This window comes from Rhinoraja longicauda, chromosome 5 (genome assembly GCF_053455715.1).
Source record: "Rhinoraja longicauda isolate Sanriku21f chromosome 5, sRhiLon1.1, whole genome shotgun sequence".
NCBI lineage: Eukaryota > Metazoa > Chordata > Chondrichthyes > Rajiformes > Arhynchobatidae > Rhinoraja > Rhinoraja longicauda.
In genome coordinates, this window is record NC_135957.1 from 48,991,665 (window position 1) to 49,013,831 (window position 22,167).

The 22,167-nt window shown below is 39.8% G+C and overlaps 1 protein-coding gene across 8 annotated transcripts in view; it reads right to left on the reverse strand.

Annotated features, from left to right (window-relative positions):
* Positions 1-372: 372 nt before the first annotated feature.
* The window catches only part of LOC144593628 (intersectin-2-like), a 143,343-nt gene continuing 121,548 nt past the window's right edge, over positions 373-22,167 (reverse strand). For all 8 annotated transcript variants that reach the window (XM_078399493.1, XM_078399496.1, XM_078399492.1 and 5 more), the window contains 8 exons: positions 21,044-21,142; positions 18,543-18,710; positions 16,427-16,642; positions 15,173-15,294; positions 11,910-11,992; positions 9,110-9,193; positions 5,730-5,903; positions 373-4,743 (listed from right to left, as the gene is read on the reverse strand). In XM_078399493.1, coding sequence (XP_078255619.1) covers positions 4,586-4,743; positions 5,730-5,903; positions 9,110-9,193; positions 11,910-11,992; positions 15,173-15,294; positions 16,427-16,642; positions 18,543-18,710; positions 21,044-21,142 — 1,104 coding nt within the window. In that variant the 3' untranslated portion in view covers positions 373-4,585. The remainder of the gene's footprint in view (positions 4,744-5,729; positions 5,904-9,109; positions 9,194-11,909; positions 11,993-15,172; positions 15,295-16,426; positions 16,643-18,542; positions 18,711-21,043; positions 21,143-22,167) is intronic.

Below are 22,167 nucleotides of genomic sequence, written 5' to 3' on the forward strand. Positions count from 1 at the left end.
TCCAAACCTCAAACCACTTGGCAAGAAGCAGACAGTTCAAATTATCATGCCCTAAATAGTATTGTTGCTCATTTTAATTGCTTCAGGTGTCTGTGGAAGATGAATGGACATTTGCTCATGAAATCACTTGAGTCTTTAATGTACATCTGAACAATTGAAATAAATATTCCTTATTTGAAACAGCAGCGTACACACTCTGCACAATCAAACATGAACCTTGATTGTTTACGTCCCGGAGTCATACTTAGACCAATCATCTTCCGATTTGAAGATAAACCTGTTTTATTTCAATGATTTCCAGAAATTAAAATTCAGACCAGACACTAATTTAAACGTCAATTTTATTGACATCAGAGATTTATTAAACTGCAAACTATACAAAGAAATGTAATCTACAAAATATCAAGCAACTGATACCACAGTAGTGCAAAGAGATTCTCTACAGCAGACTGCATAGGAAGGGCAGTGGCATAAAATCACGTTAATTAAAAAAAAGTTTACATGATTCAACAAAGCAAACAACAATTTAAATGCCAAGACTTTAAATATTAAACTATAACTTCCAGTTTCAATCCCCTTTAACTGTTTTCAACAATAGTAACAGTTTGGCAGTGGTTTGACTGAATTATCAGAGGTTTAATACCCCTACAGTGTGTTTTTCAGAACCCTTATAACTATTGCTCTTAGGTAGGAAAAATATTTGGCAAAATAGACATTCCCTGTTCCCTCATTTATAATATACATTTTTGCTCTCAGGAAAACTAATTTACGCTGCAGACCTTGCAGCTGTTTTGAGTTTTTATACATTCTAGCTTAAAGATCAGTGATAAAAACAATGACAATTAAAGACTTCGCATTGTGACAAATTCTGGCAGTCAATGCCAATATCTTAGCAGCTTGGTCAACTGTACAATGATTGCTCTCAAGAAAATTTTGGAAAGGGTGTAGGGAGGGAAACATCAGCAGTATATCATAGCATTTACAAAGTCCGACATTTCAACATTTCAACATCCAGTTCAACATTTTTTTTAAACTACTAATTGATTTTAATTCTCGGATTGAAGGGCATCAGCTAAAATGGTTATCAACCGACATACAATCACTGCAGCTTTTGGGAAAATGTTCAAATATTGCAAGTCAGCTATTACTGATGAGTGTGACTTCCCCAAGAATAAACCAATTCGTCATCAGTTTTGTCAGCCATTTAATGCATTACATGCTCACTGCCTGGATAGCTGATACGCAGATATCAGATGGAAGAGTGAAAATAGTAATGGGTTCCCATTATTAACTGCAAGAATTGTTTCACTGTAAAGAAATAATTTTTAATTGTAAAGAAAGCAGTGGAGTGATTATTGCATGTTGAAGCCAGATGAAAGTAAACAAGTTGCCAAAAGAATGAGGTTAAAAGGCCAGAGCTTAAGATGGAACATCCCCCAATGTCGGGCAGGTAATCTCTAGATATAACGATTAAGATTGACCACAAACTGTAAATTGAGTGTGTGTACTAAGTATTAGTTGTTCAACATCTCTGGCTAGTGACAGATAATGGAATTGAGTGAAAAGCAACAAGTTTATACTTGTTTATACTTCTAATCTGCTAGAAATGTATGCAAATATCCTAGGTAACTGGCATCTTTCCTACACTTCCTCCTCCACAGCAATTGATTATTTGCATGAATTAATGTGATATTTTGAACTTGAACGCACTACTCAAAAATACTTACAGGAATGGGAAGGAGGATGCATGAAGGAAATTAATTAAGCCTCAGTAATTACTCGGGTGAAACTTCATTGGAAATTCTCAAACTCCTGGTGTAACTTCACTTGGTAAACAAGCAGAAAAGCTGCTTCTACCAATCTTGCATAAATTATCATGGATTGGGAAATATCTTCATGGACATTTAAGACACATCTGAGCTGGGATTTACCAGAAAACTTTTCAGATGACACACTGTATCTAAAGTTCTGCTAATGATCTATTCTCATGTTAAATAAATACATTGCTTTGACCTTTCCCATCTGGCCGCCCTTAATTGCCCCCCTTAATTGACCTTAAATGGAATCTGAACTGGAAATAAAGTAGTGATACTAAAATATCACTAGGGGTTTCAGTGGTTCAGTTATCCATGTTTATGGAGATTTTACCATGGATCCAAAAAAATAGAAAATAAATATTTAATTTGACCTTCATATGTACATCAATGGCTGCTTCTGTAAAACAAAATGAGGTGACGCTTTCACATCCACTGAAACCAAGAGTGATGACATTTCTCTGCTCCCTTTGATCAGCAGTACTAATAATTATAACTTAACACAATTGATGTCCCTCACTTATTCTTTTGGATAGAATAAGCCTTACATGTCATGAACGATCAGTGTTGTGTTTCTTATTTGGACTTTAAGTTTATTTGGAATTGTGCCTTGCATTGTAAAATGGGAAATCCACATCCCTTGAGCCAAAAGGTTTCTCATATTATTAACTGAAGCAGTTAATGCATGCTCAGGTTCGAATTATTGATATTACGTATTGCACACAAATCACCATATCGCACATTTCCACTGAACCTACTTACAACAAACAATCTTCCTAGGCTAAGGGACACCAATTGGAGATTTTATATAGTATTCTCAGTGGTGTAAATTGGAGAATGAAACGGGTTATATTCTTGTATGACTAACACCACATTCACAGTACAGTAATGCTTGCATGCTTTCTCAAAGGACAATACCTGCACCATGCTAAAGTTAATAGCTTTTTAAATATAAAATAAAATACAAATAGGAAACCCAAAATTGTAAAAACAAGTTCAAGACAAGTTTGTAATGCAGGAATGAAGAATAATGAACAATCAAAAAGACCACAGGTTAACTTCAGGAACATAGAGAGCAGTACTCCACTTTCGTCAATGATGCTTATGTTTGTAAAAAATTAAGAACAAAATCAATTGAAATTCAATGATTAATTTCCAGTATGAGAGATATTGGAAATAATTCCATTTGGCACATGAATGCAGTCTGTAACCAAAGGAATTCAGTCTGAAAATGGAAATGGAATTGGTCAATCAGCAAATGAGAGAGTGGAACTATATAGTTCCAACTATAGAAACTATAAATCTGCCTTTCCAAATTATTCTCAAATGATTTGGGCAGACATTTCCAACACTTTTGTTTCTATTTTTGCATTTCCATTAATTGGTGTTTTAGCATTACCACGTCAAAGTAATTTGCTGTAACTCGGACTCTCAATATGGTTTTTCATGTAAATATAGAAGAAAAAATGGAACCACAAAATTATTTCTGCCTCTCACCTTTTCTCTTTAATCATTCTCTCACTTAACTGTACACGTTTTCTGGTAATGTCCCACCAGTTGAATGATGGACAGTACATATGAAATACACATCTTAAAAACTTAATTAGGAACTTAAATATGTAAATATAAACAAATCTTAATAAAGTAGCTGGCACCTGAGAAACTTGTCATCAAATTTAGTCTTACTTGATAAAGTATACTTTACAAAATCTGGTTTCAAGATAACACCACTAGATGTGAAAATATTTTCATTATTGTTTAAAGTTCTGTTGAATGGAACAAAATCATTGGTATAGCTTGTGTGCTTCCAGAGATAAAGAAATACATTAATGAATGATTGACGACATAAAAAGAAAACAAAACATCAGAAAAGATCTGTTAACTTCTACAAGCCCCCTGAAGGCAATAAGAAATGTTATATTACATACTGACAGTTTTGTCTAAACCAGTGCCAAGGTAAAGACTTCTTAATATGCTGCTTTTCTCATATACAGGAAATAAATCTGGGATTGAATTTATTGCATATGACAAAAAAAGGTCCACAAAACCTATTGATCCTATTCAGTAGCTGGGCGCTGCCACAGATTTTTAGCTCTCATAAAGAGTTTACATTTCCAGCAAATATCTTGAGCAAATGTTCTGCGTGCCAATCCTAAACCTTGGTGAATGGTGCCATTTTGTTCACTCCAGTGATTCACTTGAAAATATAGGTACATTTAAGTCAAATTTTAGCCTAAAATTCAATTCCTTTTAACACCAGCTCCCACATGTAAATTTTTAGCAATTATAAAGGAGATTTCAAGACAATTCAAAAGATGCATTCTGTCAATTTTACATAAGTTAGAATAGGTATTGCTTCTCAACGATTTGAATAATGGATATTCTTCATTTTTAAAGACGTTAAAGTCTTTGTGTTGTTAACAACAGTTCTAGGCAGGAAGTATGATTGTCCTCAATAAGAGGATAATAATCTGTCTCCCTCTATGCCCAATCTGCTGAAATCTACATTAACTGGTACCTTATTCATTTCTGGTGAAAAGGCAGACATAGGATGGAAAAAGAAAGACCCAATAATTTCAATCACAGTAACAAAACTGGCACCTAATTGGCAATGAATATTGAGTATCACAGTGTATTTTGGTCGAGGTTTCATTTGTTAGACTTTATCGTGAATTCCAGGAAGGAACATTTCCAATTTTGTCATCCATTGAACAATGCCACGATTTTACTCACTGAGCATTCAAATTTCACAAAGTTCTGAAGCGTGAACTTCATAGCAACGTCTTCTGTTCATACAATTGAAGATCAAGACGCACCCATACTTCCCCCGTCGGCACTTCATGCAGAAGAAGGCGTTTTGTAGTTGGCCCCTTGCCTTCCTGCTCCTTTTTGATTGTTGCCACTGGAACCTCTGTCCGACCAAGGAAATCTGTCCAAAAATTATATATTAATGTTGATGTGCAGAATTCACTTAATTCTATCCTGACTATTTCCTTGACAACAGTCAAGAGCCACTAGCCAGACCAGTCTATCCATCACCATGAAAATACACAGAGTGCTGGAAAACTCAGCGGGTCAGGCAGCTTTGATTCTTCACACTGATTCTAAAGAAGGGTCCCAACCTGGTGTGCGTGGCTAAATTCCAGAATCTATTTTGTGAGCCGTGTATCCTGATGTCCATACATTTAATGCATATCAGTAAAGAATTAGTAGCAGTGGTTTAAAATAGAGATAAGTAATTTCATAAGATCCTAAAATACCGTGTTAAATCTCAATATTTTATTTCACTGAAACAGTATCTAAGTTTATTATAAAATGCAAACCCTAATGTCATGGTTCTGTTAACACAAGTGCCAGAACTTCATAACCCATTTTACTGTCTTTAACTGATGGACTGGAAATATTAATTTATTGGGAAGATAGACGCAAAAACTAGAGTAACTCAGCTTTTGTGTCAATCTGACCCACTGTTATTTCAACCTTTGTGTCTATCTTTGGTGTAAACCATATTCTGCAGTTCCTTCCTACTCATTTATTGGGATTGGAATTTTTTTTTAATGAAAGACCACATAATATTGTGGTTTTGAAAACTGGGCAATTCAAGTTCAAAAATGTGTGCAAACCTGCGTTCAAAATTTGTAAACAATTATATCTTTTTACCATTGCATCATAAGAAGCATATTTAAATGCACTTTTCGAGGGACCAGAAAAAACAACTTCTTTACAATGTTCACTCATCTTACAGAACTAAAATTTCTACAAAATATTTTTATCTTAGCAGGGTAATCACTGAATCATTACAAGTTATGTTTACTAAGACTAGTGACAAACCATTTATTATCGTAATGTCTTGCATGGTATGTGGTCTATCAATCCATATTGAGGAGAAAAATTGGTTATTACTTGAACTCTTACCATCAGGTGAAAACTGATCTCTTTCAAAGACTGTGATGCACAATACATCCTGGTAAAGGTCCTTGATAAAAAACTGGCAGTTAAAGTTCCACTTTGGGTTCAGTGTGTCTGACAGAGTTCTGGTTGTGTAACATTGGGATCCCATGGTGACTTCACAGTAAGGATTACTCTTTCCTGGTAGTGACATGAACCAGACAAAAACGTTAAGTCAGCACCTTCATCAAACATTCACAATACTTTTTTTTTTAAATGAACGTTCCTTGATTCACCAGGAAGTCCCTTTATTGATCGGAAAACTTTCCCAATGGATGATTGTTTCAGTAGCGTGTATTTGTGCACAGTCTTGCGTGTGTATTTTACTGAGAAAAGCTGATTAGGAAAAGCACAAAGCCTGCTACTTGGGATGAATAATTATTTATCAAAGCTTCAGAAAGAAAATTAGGAATACTTAGCTGAATTTTTGTGATGTACCTTTTAAGACTCTTAAAATATCACTTTTTGTTTGGGCCAAAGCAAATATTTATTTTTTAGTAACTCTGTTGTCATTTACATCGAGGTTTTATGGTATTTCCGAGATCTGCCTCTTCTACACAGAACTGCTCGGCTGATGTTATGTTACATGGTTCAATGGCACACAAATATTGATAGGCCATTGATAGGTCTGTGGGTCCATATCACTATCTTGGAACCCATCCGAGATCATTATTCCTCAAGGCAGTTATTAAAATTCTTCCAGTTTTTGTACGTGTTAAAAAATTCCAATAGATCAGTTGATTGTACTGTGATTCTACTGTTTTTACTACACAGTAACAATTAAAATAATGAAATGATCCCACAGTGATTTTAAGTGCGAAACATTTGTTTTTGTGACCTGAGGACAAAGATCCTTCTACACTTGGGTTTCACATTTCCAGTGGAGTTGCACTGGTTTGGGCGATAATGCATTTTGATCTCAAGGGGAACACCATTAGGAGAACTGCTGCCTCACAGCACCGAGGACGAAGGATTGATCCTGACCAGTGCGGAATTTACACATTATCCCAGTGCCACCAGTTTTCTCCCACGTTGCAAAGACATGTACATTGCCCTTCATAATGTTTGGGACAAAGAGGCATCATTTATTTATTTGCTCTGTACTCCACTATTTGAGATTTGTAATATTAAAAAATCACATGTGGTTAAAGTGCACATTGTCAGGTTTTTTTAAATACATTTTTGTTTCACCATGTAGAAATTACAGCTGTGTTTATACATAGTCCCCCCATTTCAGGGCACCATAATGTTTGGGATACATGGCTTCACTGGTGTTTGTAATTGCTTAGGTGTGTTTAAATGCCTCCTTAATGCAGGTATAAGAGAGTTCTCAGCACCTAGTCTTTCCTCCAGTCTTTCCATCACCTTTGGAAACTTTTATTGGGGTTTATCAACATGAGGACCAAAGTTGTGCCAATGAAAGTCAAGGAAGCCATTATGAGACTGAGAAACAAGAATACAACTGTTAGAGACATCAGCCAAACCTTAGGCTTACCAAAATCAACTGTTTGGAACACTGGTGAGCTTACTAATCGCAAAGGGACTGGCAGGCCAAGGAAGACCTCCACAGCTGATGACAGAAGAATTCTTTCTATAAATAAAGAAAAATCACCAAACACCTGTCTGACAGATCAGAAACACTCTTCAGGAGTCGGGTATGGATTTGTCAATGACCACTACAGAAGATTTCATGAACAGAAATACAGAGGCTACACTGCAAGATGCAAACCACTGGTTAGCCGCCAAAATAGGATGGCCAGGTTACAGTTTGCCAAGAAGTACTGAAAAGAGCAACCACAGTTCTGGAAAAAAGGTCTTGTGGACATATGAGATGAAGATGAACTTATTCAGAGTGCTGGCAAGAGCAAAGTATGGAGGACAGAAGGAACTGCCCAAGATCCAAAGCATACTACCTCATCTGTGAAACATGGTGGTGGGGGTGTTATGGCCTGGGCATATATGGCTGCTGAAGGTACTGGCTCACTTATCTTCATTGATGATACAACTACTGATGGTAGTAGCATAATGAATTCTGAAGTGTGCAGACACATCCTATCTGCTCAAGTTCAAACAAATGCATCAAAACTCATTGGCCGGCAGTTCATTCTACAGCAAGACAATGATCCCAAACATACTGCTAAAGCAACAAAGGAGTTTTTCAAAGCTAAAAAATGGTAAATTCTTGAGTGGCCAAGTCAATCATCCAATCTGAACCCAATTGCGCATGCCTTTTATATACTGAAGAGAAAACTGAAGGGGACTAGCCCCCAAAACAAGGATAAGCTAAAGATGGCTGCAATACAGACCTGGTAAAACATCACCAGAGAAGACACCCAGCAACTGGTGATGTCCATGAATCTCAGACTTCAAGCAGTCATTGCATGCAAAGGATATGCAACAAAATATTAAACATGACATTGCTGTATCCCAAACATTATGGTGCCCTGAAATGGGAGGACTATGTATAAAATTGCTGTAATTCCTACATGGTGAAACCAAAATGTATAAAAATGATCTTTATTAAAATCTGGCAATGTGTACTTTAACCACATGTGATTTTTTTTCTATTACAAATCTCAAATTGTGGAGTACAGAGGCAATTAAATAAATGATGGGTCTGTCCCAAACATTATGGAGGGCACTGTACTTTGGCTGGTTAATGCAGCCACTATAAATTGCCTTGCATGTGTGTGAGTGAGTGGTAAAGTCTGGAGGAGGGTGATGCGGGAGGGGGAAGTTGATGAGAATGTGGGGAGAATAGGTTGGGAGAGAGAGAGAATTAGGGGGGGAATGGAAATACTCTGAAAGCCAGCATAATCTCGATGGGCAGACGAGGGTTCAATGTGAGAAAATAGCTGCAGATGCAGGTACAAATCGAAGGTATCACAAAATGCTGGAGTAACTCAGCAGGTCAGGCAGCATCTAGGAGAGAGGGAATGGGTGACATTTCGGGTCGAGACCCTTCTTCAGTCTCCCATTCCCTCTCTCCTAGATGCTGCCGAGTTACTCCAGCATTTTGTGATACCTTTGAGGGTTCTATGTTGTAAGTTAATATGGCAGGCAAGTTTTAACATAATATGGCGCTTTTAGTCCAATGGTAAAAGCTCTTCACGGCCTCAAATTAAACACAATTGACACCACGAGCAAGTTCCTGGCAGTTAGATTTGATTACATTGTAAATTATAAGCACAATGACTCATGGACTGGAACAGAGATTCAAATGAAAAACAAACTAAATTTAAACACACAACTTCATAAATTTAAATCATTTTCCTTATTAGCTGAAAGCAATTTAAAATGCCAAATGAGTTAAGCCCAAATAATTATTGCTTTTTCCAGTCATTTACCGTTTGCCCTGCAGGGTTTCAGTTCTGTTGCCTCAATAATGCTCACCAAAAGTCTTCCTATTCCACTCGTCTTCTGTGAGCGCGCTGCAAGTGAAAAATAACAAGGTCTGTCAGAAGTGTTTGGTTTGTACACAAAGCTGAGATGGTAGGATAAAGATGAACATAAAATGCTGGAGTAACTCAGCGGGACAGGCAGCATCTCTGGAGAGAAGGAATGGGTGATGTTTCGACCCGAAACATCACTCATTCCTTCTTTCCAGAGATGCTGCCTGTCCCGCTGAGTTACTCCAGCATTTTGTGTCTATCTTCGATTTAAACCAGCATCTGCAGTTCTTTCCTACACAGGATAAAGATGGATATCCATCTGCTGTCCAGCTACTTAATCAATTGCTACAGATTACAAAGTAATCACTGTCCCGTGATTCACTACATCGTGGAAAAAAGGTTCTGACTGTCTATCCTATCTATGCCTCTGATAATTATATATCCTTCTATCAAGTCTTCTGCAACCTCTGCCGTTCCTGTGCAAACAATCTAAGTCTGTCCAACCTCTCCCTGTAGCTAATACCTCCTCGTCCAGGCATCATTCTGGTACGGTGTTTTTACTTGAAATTAATAACAGAAGGATATGAAAGGTGAAGCAGACTAAATGAGGTCAAACAAATATTTGTTTTTATTGAGAACAAGGAACTATAGATATAAGAAAATAACTGCAGATGCTGGTACAAATCGATTTATTCACAAAATGCTGGAGTAACTCAGCAGGTCAGGCAGCATCTCGGGAGAGAAGGAATGGGTGACGTTTCGGGTCGAGACCCTTCTTCAGACTGATGTCGGGGGTGGGACAAAGGAAGGATATAGGTGGAGACAGGAAGATAGAGGGAGATCTGGGAAGGAGGAGGGGAAGGGAGGGACAGAGGAGCTATCTGAAGTTGGAGAAGTCAACGTTCATACCACCGGGCCGCAAACTGCCCAGGCGAAATATGAGGTGCTGCTCCTCCAATTTCCGGCGGGCCTCACTATGGCACTGGAGGAGGCCCATGACAGAGAGGTCAGACTGGGAATGGGAGGGGGAGTTGAAGTGCTGGGCCACCGGGAGATCAGTGGCGTTAATGCGGACCGAGCGCAGGTGTTCAGCGAAGCGATCGCCGAGCCTGCGCTTGGTTTCGCCGATATAGATGAGTTGACATCTAGAGCAGCGGATGCAATAGATGAGGTTGGAGGAGGTGCAGGTGAACCTCTGTCTCACCTGGAAAGAATGTTTGGGTCCTTTGATGGAGTTGAGGGGGGAGGTAAAGGGACAGGTGTTGCATCTCGTGCGGTTGCAAGGGAAAGTGCCCGGGGTTAGGGTGGTTTGGGTAGGAAGGGACGAGTGGACCAGGGAGTTGCGGAGGGAACGGTCTCTGCGGAATGCAGAGAGGGGAGGGGATGGGAAGATATGGCCAGTGGTGGGGTCCTGTTGTAGGTGACGGAAATGTTGGTGGATGATATGTTGGATCCGCTGGCTGGTGGGGTGGAAGGTGAGAACGAGGGGGATCCTGTCCTTGTTGCGAGTGGGGGGATGGGGAGCAAGAGCGGAGCTGCGGGATGTAGAAGAGACCCTAGTGAGAGCCTCATCTATAATGGAGGAGGGGAAGCCCCGTTTTCTGAAAAACGAGGACATCTCGGAAGCCCTAGTCTGAAACACCTCATCCCGGGCACAGATGCGGCGTAGACGGAGGAATTGGGAGTAGGGGATAGACTTTTTGCAGGGGACCGGGTGGGAAGAAGTGTAGTCCAGATAGCTGTGCGAGTCGGTGGGCTTGTAATAAATGTCCGTCACTAATTTTTCTCCTGTGATGGAGATGGTGAGGTCCAGAAACGGGAGGGAGATGTCAGAGATAGTCCAGGTATATTTAAGGGCAGGATGGAAATTGGAGGTGAAGTGTATAAAGTCAGTGAGTTCTGCATGGGTGCAAGAGGTAGCACCAATGCAGTCGTCGATGTAGCGGAGGTAGAGTTCGGGGATGGGGCCAGTGTACGTCTGGAACAGGGATTGTTCGACGTACCCGACAGAGGTTCACCTGCACCTCCTCCAACCTCATCTATTGCATCCGCTGCTCTAGATGTCAACTCATCTATATCGGCGAAACCAAGCGCAGGCTCGGCGATCGCTTCGCTGAACACCTGCGCTCGGTCCGCATTAACGCCACTGATCTCCCGGTGGCCCAGCACTTCAACTCCCCCTCCCATTCCCAGTCTGACCTCTCTGTCATGGGCCTCCTCCAGTGCCATAGTGAGGCCCGCCGGAAATTGGAGGAGCAGCACCTCATATTTCGCCTGGGCAGTTTGCGGCCCGGTGGTATGAACGTTGACTTCTCCAACTTCAGATAGCTCCTCTGTCCCTCCCTTCCCCTCCTCCTTCCCAGATCTCCCTCTATCTTCCTGTCTCCACCTATATCCTTCCTTTGTCCCACCCCCGACATCAGTCTGAAGAAGGGTCTCGACCCGAAACGTCACCCATTCCTTCTCTCCCGAGATGCTGCCTGACCTGCTGAGTTACTCCAGCATTTTGTGAATAAAAGGAACTATAGATGTTGATTTACAACAAAAAAAAATTGTGCCAGAGTGGGTCAGACAACATCTCTGGAGGACATGGATAGGTGACATTTTGGGTTGGAACCTTTCTTCAAGAGGATCCAAACTGAAATGTCACTTATATATGTCCTCCAGAGACGCTGCCTGACCTGAGTTACTCCAGCACTTTGTGTTTTATTCTTATGTTTTTATATATGTACACATAAATGCGTACTATTTATACCTAAATAAGCTTTTTCTCGTTTTCCTTTCTCCGTCTCTATAAACTGTTCAGAAGCTGCTTTAATCTTTTGAACCCAGGCAGTCCTGCAAAGGAGTGAAAGAGAGACAACTCATCAAACTGGACAAACATATTCATGCATTCAAATTAATTAGACAAGTTTTCTAACCATTTCAGAAACAAAATTGACATTAAGTTCCAAAACGATCCACTTTCAAACTGCTTGGAAATATCTCAAAGTAGTTCACAGGTCTATATTAGATTAAAGAGTAAACTATTTTTGTTATATTGGCAAATATACACTGCTTTGCATAGCCATAGAGCACACGGTTAATTGATCTACTTGGGTGATATGGGATATGGGTTGGTGGGTGAATATTGGGAGCACTAAATTCTGAGATATAAAGGAATCAGAGGAAATAACTATTACAGACTGCACGAATGGACGGGACGTGAGCCAGCCAGGTCCTTCAGCTAATGGTAAGCAAACAACATAAATCGATTCAAATCCCAGTTGAATAAAAAATCAACATTTACAGTGAAATTGTTTTTTCTTATGTATAAAATTAAATAGAATCCTTGGTACCAAAACCTATACAATACAGACCTTATCACTAAAGACAAAATCCAAATATTTTCTACTAGAGTTGATACATTTTTCCTTAAATGGAAATGTCAAAGACTAGAGGGCAGAGCTTTAAGGTGAAAGGGGCAAAGTTTAAAGAAAAAGTGCAGGGCAGATTTTTTTAAATGCAGAGGTTGGTGGTGCCAGGGATGGCAGTGGATGCAGATGCAATATTGTTATTTAAGAGGCTTTTAGATAGCACATGGATATGCAGGGAATGGAAAGATATGGATCATGTGTAGGTAGATGAGACTAGTTGAACTTGGCATCAAGTCCTGCATTTACATTGTGCGAATGGTCTGTTCCTGTGCTTTATGTGGCATGTTTATTCAAGTCAATATATGAATGTAACCAGCCAGGATTAATAAAAAATAAAAGTGACTATATGCATTTTCAGTTATTAATCATTTACATGTTCCATTATACATAACAACAAGAAAGCAAAAAACCCACAAATATTGTTTTATTTCAATCCATCATCACATAAAGAAGTGCAAGTAAATAAATCAGCCGCCTGCATGCACACAATGTCCGAGAGCCCAAGGGCAACAAGCCACAAAAAGGCAAAACACAAGTGAATGGCAACCTAAAAAACAGGTTGGGTCATGCAAGAGCATGAATCAGGTTACAGTTTCCTGGTCCCCTGGACTGCTACACAACAAATTGAGAGCATGTGTAGGAAGGAACCGCAGATGCTGGTTTAAACCGAAGATCGACTCAAAATGGAGTAACTCAGCGGGACAGGCAGCATCTCTGGAGAGAAGGAATGGGTGATGTTACTCCAAAATATAGGAGTCCAAACCTGCAACAGCGGATACAGCAGATGAGGTTGGAGGAGGTGCAATAGCAGTCAAAAAAGAAACAATTACTTTCAAAAAATTAAAACATGGAAGATAGCAAGGTGACTCAATGTTCCAAAATCAGCATTGACTCTTCAAGTAGTTAGATTCTGAGTGACTTTTATTTCTTTTCAATGTCTTTCCACCAAAGGGATTCACAGGAGGTGCTGCCTCAAAAAGGCAGCTAATATCATTAAAGACCCAAGGTATCACAAAATGCTGGAGAAACTCAGCGGGTTACAGCTGATGGTCTGCAGTCTGAAGAAGGGTCTCGACCCGAAACATCACCCATTCCTTCTCTCCTGAGATGCTGCCTGACCTGCTGAGTTACTCCAGCATTTTGTGATACCTTCGATTTGGACCAGCAGCTGCAGTAATTTTCCTACCTCATTACTGACCACTATCACTCTAGCCACACTCTAACCTCATTACCATCAGGAAGAAAGTCCAGGAGCTCGAGAACAGTTCTTCCCAAGTTCAAGAACAGCTTCTTCCCAGTAACTGCACTGTATAATACTAACCACAACACTACCACAGCAACGATCTATGATGGACTTTGTTTCGGATTGCACTAGACTTTGGTTTTGCACTACTATAGTCTGATTACCAAGTATTACTGATTATTAATTTCTTACGTCATTGTGTTAATGGGCCTGTACACCTGCAGCAAGTGAGAATTTCATTGTTCTTTTCCTGGTACGTGTGAAAATTAAACACTTCTGATTCTCGATACTCTGCAAGGCAGGATAAAACATGAACCCTAGCGAATTACAACACGGGAGATTAACTGGGGATTAAAAATAAATCAAGATATAAATTTTAATTACAATCTAATTTTGAAAAATCTACCATGAAAGCCAATTTTGTTTGGTGGTGAGAAAAATGTCTTGTCTGTGTGACAGAGGTAAAACAGGTCCTATCCATCTGGGAATGATAAATAACTAACTTCAAGTAGTTAGATTCTAATTAGGAGTTACTGAATTAAACTTTGTTCATTATATTTCAATAGAATAAAATATATAATTAGGAGCAAATGCAAAGCTTGGCCAAAATCGTGCTGGATTGAGTTGAGATACAATTGTTCTTCCTGGAATATAATAGTAAATGTAGTTTGTACTTGGAGCTCCTCCAATGTTCCAGTTGCAATTAAAGGAGCTACAAGGAAGGAGCTGAAAATTAAAATATTTCTCCTGTGCTCCAGGATTCCCAGAGAATGGAGGTAAGACCCGATGTTGACTAATATCCTCAAACCATTGCTAAACCATAAACTAGACCTGTGAGATTCCTTAAGCAAGTGGCAGCGCAAATAATCTGAGTTTCCATTAGGAATGAGGTTTTCAGCTGTTATAAAGACACCAAGTTCTATGGTATGGAAATAGGTCCTTTGGGCTACTCATCCATGCTGACCAAGGTGTCTTCCTGAGCTAGTCCCATTTGCCTGCATTTGCCCCATATTCCTTTGAACTATTTCTGTCCATGTACAGGTCCAAATATCTTTTAAATGTTGTAATTGTGCCCACCTATACGACACCCTCTGGCAGTTCGTTCTATATATGCACCACCCTGTGTGTGGAAAACCAGCCCCATCAAGTCTCCTTTAAGTCCTTCCCCCTCACACCTTAAACACACCCATGCCTTCTAGTTGTAGTCTTCCCAACCCTGGGGAAAAGACAGTGACTATCCTACTTATCTATGCCCCTCATGATTTTATAAACTTCTGTAGTCAACTAGAAATTCTGTTTGGCTAAGATCCACGAACAACAACAATATAAGACACAATGTTTGCCAGATAGGTCACTTACCTCTCATTTAAGGATTCCACTCTGAGTGTGTACACCCGGTCAATGTGCGAAATATGAAAGACCGGATCATCACTTGATGGGTCAGTCGGCAATTTCACAAGAACTTCATTTAAGAAAATAGGCTGAAGGAATCAGATAGGAATGAAGAATAGTTATTATTCTCACATTGTAGTTATTAATCCTGACTGCTGAACATTCAAGAATGATCCTGATGAGACATGAATTTATGGGCTCTGCCCCACATTTACGATCAGTGCCTGTTCAAGAGGCTTAAGAATCTAATCTAAAGCTGTTTTGAGGATCCTATGTCCCTCACTCCCATCATGGAGTCAGCCCTCATTCTATGGAACCCAAATGTGCAAGATCCCTCAAAATGATTCACTTGAACAGGAACAGTAAAATAAAACAGGGGGCACATATTAACACCATGTAACAGGCCTTTGTTAAACATTCATTTACTCCCCTGGGAGATTTACAATTACACACATCGACAGCATGGTGGTGATGGGAGAGCTGCTGCCTCGATGGGAGAGCTGCTGCCTCAATGGAAGAGCTGCTGCCTCACAGCACCAGAGACCCAGGTTCGATCTTGACTATGGGTGCTGTATGTGCAGAGTTTGTATGTTCTCCCTGTGACCCTGTGGGTTTTCTCCTGGTGCTCCGGTTTCCACCCACATTTCCAAAGACGTGCAGGTTTGTAGGTTAATTGGCTTTTGTAAATTGTCCCTAATATGTAGGATAGAACTAGTGTATGGATGATGGTTGGTCGGTGTGGACACAGCGGGCCAAAGGGCCTGTTTCCATACTGTATCGCCAAACTAAACATCGACCCTTTCAATAAATGCCACCTATATAATCAATGTTTATTAAAAATTCCGCATAATTTGCAACACTGTTTGTAACTGTGCTTTTCGATGTCAATTCTCTCCCTTGTTCTCTAACTCTCCTGAAAACCTACTATGCTGACCAAACATTTGGTCATCTGCATTGATGCCATGGGATCTTAAAAGGTTAAACTGGGTTAAAAGCATAACTATTGCAAGCTGTTGTTGTTAAATGATGGCCAGCTTGCTTGGATATTGAGTGCTTCAGGGAGAAAAGGGCAGATTGTGGGGTGGGGAAAGGATGGTGGAAGGAGGAGGAGAGGCAGGATGAAGGGCAAGGGGATGAAAAGCATCAGTGTTTATTTTCTAATTTGCATCTCTATCTGAGCCATGCACTTTTCATGTCACCTTCGGTTTGCACCAGACCTACCGTTTTGTACATTTTAAACTGCGAGTTACATTTGGAGCTGAACAGCTTCTCAGACCCCGATGAAATAAATGACTGTTTTGCAATGTAGGTGAGCAGCAGGAAATCATTAAAAAGGAAGCCATATAATTCTTTGTTGCTCTTTGATTTGTAAAGTTTTCCACTGTGCAGCAACTTCCGTGGTCCCAAGCAATTTGTGATGGAGTTGAAAGTAATGTGCTAAAAAGAAAGCATACATACAAATAATTAATCAACAAATCATGGCTAAAACAAAACAGTAGATGTGATATTCAGGGTTGTTTACAGGCACTTCCCAAAGAATGTTACTGCTGGAATTACAGACTAAATATTATTTGAGGTGTCATGGGCCGAAAGTAGCAGTCCATTTAACTTTCGAGATCTGACTTTTAGGAATCAGATACTGAACTTCTGTTTAAGTCTTACATGTCTTAAGATATCAGTCTGCCAAGACCTATTGGATCTCCCGGTTGCTAACCATTCCCACACTGACCTTTCTGTCCTTGGACTCCTCCATTGGTAGAGTGAGGCCACATGCAAACGGAAGGAACAGCACCTCATATTCTGCTTGTTTAGCTTGCAACCCAATGATATGAACATTGAATTCCCCAATTTTAGGTAAACTCTACATCCTTCCCCCATTTCCCTCCCCTTTCTCTCCCGCCCCCCCGCAACTTTCTGCCCCAATCCCTCCCCTGCTGTGCCCACCTGGATTCATACCTATTTCTCCCCTGCCCCCATATTCCTTCATCTGGCTTCACAATTCACAACTCTTCAATCCTTTTGTCTCTCACCTGTTTTAATCCCTGGCCTTTGTTCCAACCATCTGCCTATCAAAAATCCCCCATATCTATTACCTGACAGGCTTTGTCCTGCCTCTCATCTCATCAGCTTTCTTTCCCTCCCCTTACAATCAGACTGAAGAAGGGTTCAAATCCAAAATGTCACCTATCCATGTTCTCCACAAATGCTGCCTGACCCGCTGAGTCACCTCAACACATTGTGTCCTCTTTTGTAAACTAGCATCTGCAGTTCCTTGTTTCTGCACTTCTAAGTTTTAAGATTGTATTACCTCTACAGATCTAGTGCAGAATCTCTGGAAGAATTCCCTCCATAAATATTGCCCAGGTTTTTGCTCACTCATTAAGATCCGTGCTAAGCTCATCAGTTAAGTGCAATATACAGACTCATGTCAAATTATTGACATCAATTTTAATACATTAAATGATGCTGAAATGTAATATAACCTGCCACAGTGATTTTTTTAAATATCGTCCAATGCTTAATTTGACTCTTAATTTAATTTCACAGGCAATATCCATAGACCATATTTAGTACTGAACAATACATTGCTGTTGATTTTTTGAGGCCAGTGTACATTTATCTAAATAAATGCCTCAGTTTAAAGATCACAATGATGGTGTGTTTGACTTCGGAGAGGTTAAAATTACAAATGCAATATCCTCCCTACAAACTTAACTTAAAAAACGAAATTGTGAAATGTCACAATGTTCTTATGTTTCCAAGGCTTCCAGGCCAGATTATGATTAAATAATGAAAGAATAATTTTAGACAGTTCAAGTGGATTTAAAAACATTTGTAATAAAGGTAGAAAATGGCAGAAATGGAAAACAGCGAGAGAGGAAAGTGAAAAATTGTATCTTGGATGTAAAGCTTCCGAAAACTCTGTTCTGATGAAGATTTCATATTGAAATATTAACCTGTTATATACACTTGTAACTCTTACATGTCTTTAATATTTTTGCTGGAGACAAATCAATCCAGAGCATTAGAGAGGAGAATAATGCATTCATGAATCATGATTTATCAAACTACTCAACTAATAAAATCGAATGTATAGTTTTTGGGATACAATACAAGGAAACAAAAACAATTATTCCTGATCATCGAGGCAAAACAAAGTGGAGTGCTCACTTGGATTCACATTCTCCTAAGGAATGCGAAAAATAAATTAGATGTCTTCCAAGTGCAGAAAATGTTAAGTGATCGCCAATCTTTAACTGGCCATCATGAAGGAAACTGTACAATTAAACAAATTGGCTTGTAAATAAGACCGCAAAAGCATCCCATGCATCCTCACCTCTGCAAGCCCATCACACTGAACATGTGACTCAATCCACTCCAGCCGATCGGAGTTTTCCTTCTCACGTACACCTTCATTCACTTGGGAACACAGCTCCTCCGCACGCTCCAATGCCAACTTTAAATGACTATGGTCTGCATGGACCTCTGGAGTGTTTTCCAAAATCTGCAGTTATTATAAAATAAGTTACCAATAAGAATCAGTATCATAGTCTGCACTGAAGATATTAATCCAGGTGTATATCAGCAATAACTGAATCACTACACATGAAGACAGTCATTTTAACATTAAAATCCACTGCTGTCTCCATAAGATGACCACCATCAACTCCCACAAACAGATGAGATTAGTCAGCAGCTATTCGTGCATTTTGGAAGTTTTGCGTGACATTCTTAACGCAAAATGAATGAAAATTTTCATGTTTGACATTATTTGGCTGCACTGAGGCTTGTCAGTAAAGGAAAAACTGATCTTTCTAAATGTGCATTGGCCTCAGTTTTTATTGGTTAAAATTTAAAAGAGCAAGGCCCCCATAGGTAGTGTAAGAAAATAACTGCAGATGCTGGTACAAATCGAAGGTATTTATTCACAAAATGCTGGAGTAACGCAGCAGGTCAGGCAGCACCTGCACCTCCTCCAACCTCATCTATTGCATCCGCTGCTCCAGATGTCAACTTATTTACATCGGCGAAACCAAACGCAGGCTCGGCGATCGCTTCGCTCAACACCTGCGCTCGGTCCAATCTGATCTCCCGGTGGCTGAGCACTTCAACTCCCCCTCCCATTCCCAGTCTGACCTTTCTGTCATGGGCCTCCTCCAGTGCCATAGTGAGGCCCACCGGAAATTGGAGGAACAGCACCTCATATTTCGCCTGGGCAGCTTGCAGCCCAGTGGTATGAACATTGACTTCTCCAACTTTAGATAGTTCCTCTGTCCCTCTCTTCCCCTCCCCCTTCCCAGATCTCCCACTGTCTTCCTGTCTCCACCTATATCCTTCCTTTGTCCCGCCCCCCTGACATCAGTCTGAAGAAGGGTCTCGACCCGAAACGTCGCCCATTCCTTCTCTCCTGAGATGCTGCCTGACCTGCTGAGTTACTCCAGCATTTTGTGAATAAGGCCCCCATAGGTGTTTACAAGTGTAAACATTTCTTTTTTCAGAAGTAACTTTTTGCTGAAATTCTAGGAAAAAGTCTGTTTCAATATGCTTCAGTGGGAATGTGCCCAGTTAACCCTCATTTGTAACAAAATGAATGTGCAATGTCCTTATATGTTAATTCATTATTCAGCTTACTAATGATTATAATGTAAATCTTCTATAGAGCAATTTTTAAAATGTTTTAGCTCTGTTAAACTGAATGGGATTCAGCCATTCAACAATTTCAGAAAGAAAATGGACTGGATGGAAAAAGTGGACTGGGAGTATTATAGATTTAAGTTTATTATTGTCACGTGGACTGAGGTACAGTGAAATGATTTGTTTTGCATGCTATCCAATCAGATCAGATAATACTATAAATAAATACAATCACGTCAAACTCAAGTGCAATAGGTAGAGGAAAGGGGAAGATACAGAGTGCAGAATATAGTTCTCAGCAATATAACTCAACAGTTCCACAGATAAAGTCCAATACTATCTGTCATGGGATAGAGGCAAGTTAGACAGTACCTTAGCTTATGAAAGGACCATTCAGAAGCTTGATAACAAAGGTGAAGAAACTGTTCCTGAGTCTGGTGGTGTGCCCTTTAAGCCCTGAACCTTTTACTTGATGGGAGCAGAGAGAAGGAATGATCTGGGTGGGACAAGACCGATTATGTTGGCTGCTTTATGAGGCAATGTGCAGTGTGGACGGAGTCAATGGTGGGGAGTCTGGTCTGTGTGATGAATTGGACTTCATCTACAACTCTGCAATTTCTTGGGGTCTTGGGCGGAACTATTCCCAAACCATGCTGTAATGCAACCGAACATTATGCTTTCTATGATACATCTGTCGAGGTTTGTAAGAGTCACTGGTGACATGCCACATTTCTTCAGTCTCTAAGGAAGTAGAGACACTAGTGCCTTCTTAGTTGTTGCATCAATATGGTTGGTCCATGACAGATTGGTGATAATATTAATGCCAAGGATTTTTTTTAAAGTTCAGCACCATTGATGCTGATTGAAACACGTATCCACACTTCCTGAAATCAATAACTGGTTTTGCTTACATTGAGAGAACTGTTGTTGCTCTGACACCACATTATTAACTTCTCTATCACCTTCCTGAATTCTGTGTTGACATTGTTCGTGATCCGGCCCACCACAATGGTGTCATCAGCAAAAGTGTAGATGGAGTTAGAGCTGAATTTGGCAGCATGATCGTGAGTGCACAGAGAGGGGAATGGGTCTTGCTGGATTATTCCACAGAAAGCCCGCGTGGGCCAAATGGCCTCCATCTGAATTTTAGTGATGCCACATTTTATGACGCTGTGTAAGTAATGAGTGCAAAATTTCACTCACATTCTTAATAATAAGCGGATAACGTGTAATTCTCTGCATCGGCTTTAGCAAGAAGCTGGAAAGCGGCATCCCTTTACATCGAGGGTCAGAAGCCAATTTCTGTGGACAATAAAGTGAAACCACCATTGAAAAGAATTAATACAGCAAATGTATAGCTTTAACCAATAATCTATATTCATAATGTTTTCCAGATGAAAAAGGAAAGCTAAATCTTGATAAGTCCACTTCTACCCTGGCTTACAGATGATTTGGACTAGAACTTGGAAAGTAAATTATTTGTCAAAAAGTACCCATTGTACCATCAAGATTGTTATATGTTGAAAAAAAAACATTGGTAGAAGTTGGCTACAGCGGCTGCAGAGGACACTGGAAGCATGCGTAACAAGGCAGGTATAACAATTATGGAGAGCCTTAATCTACATGTAAACTGTGCAAATCAATCTCGCGATAATGGTCTGTAGATCAAATTCATGGTTGCTGATGTAATGGTTTTCTAAATTCAAATTCAAATTGCTTTTATTGTCATTCAAAAATAAATTTGAACGAAATTGTCGTTCCCACGCAGTCACAAACAATAAAGAGCACAAGACACACAACCACACAAGTTTAACACAGACAACCATCACAGTGATTCTGCCAGGCACACCCTCACTGTGATGGAAGGCAAGAAAAGTCTTGTCTCCTCCTCCGTTCCTCTCCCGCGGTCAGGCAGTCAAACTGCTGCCTTAAGGTGCAGAATCAATAAGGGAAAAATATTTTTTTTGATTTAATACGAAAGGGTTACTTTATAATTTTGCCGTTAAGGGTTTTTGATCATCATATGAAGAAAAACATGTGACCTAAAGGTTATGAGACCGCAGACTCTGAGACGCAGGTAAATCATGGTCCAAAATATGTATGATTCACAAAAGGAGAGTGATTCACAGCAGCAGGTAATTAGAAACAACTAACAAAACTTTACTGTTTATTGGTAGTGAATTGAATACAAAAGTGGGGAGGTTATGATTCCATTATACAGTGCATCAGCACATCTCTAGTACATTGTACAGTATAATCTTAATTTTTAAAGGAGAATGTTAATGCATTAGAAGCAACTCAGAAGGTTTACTGAACTAAAACCTGAT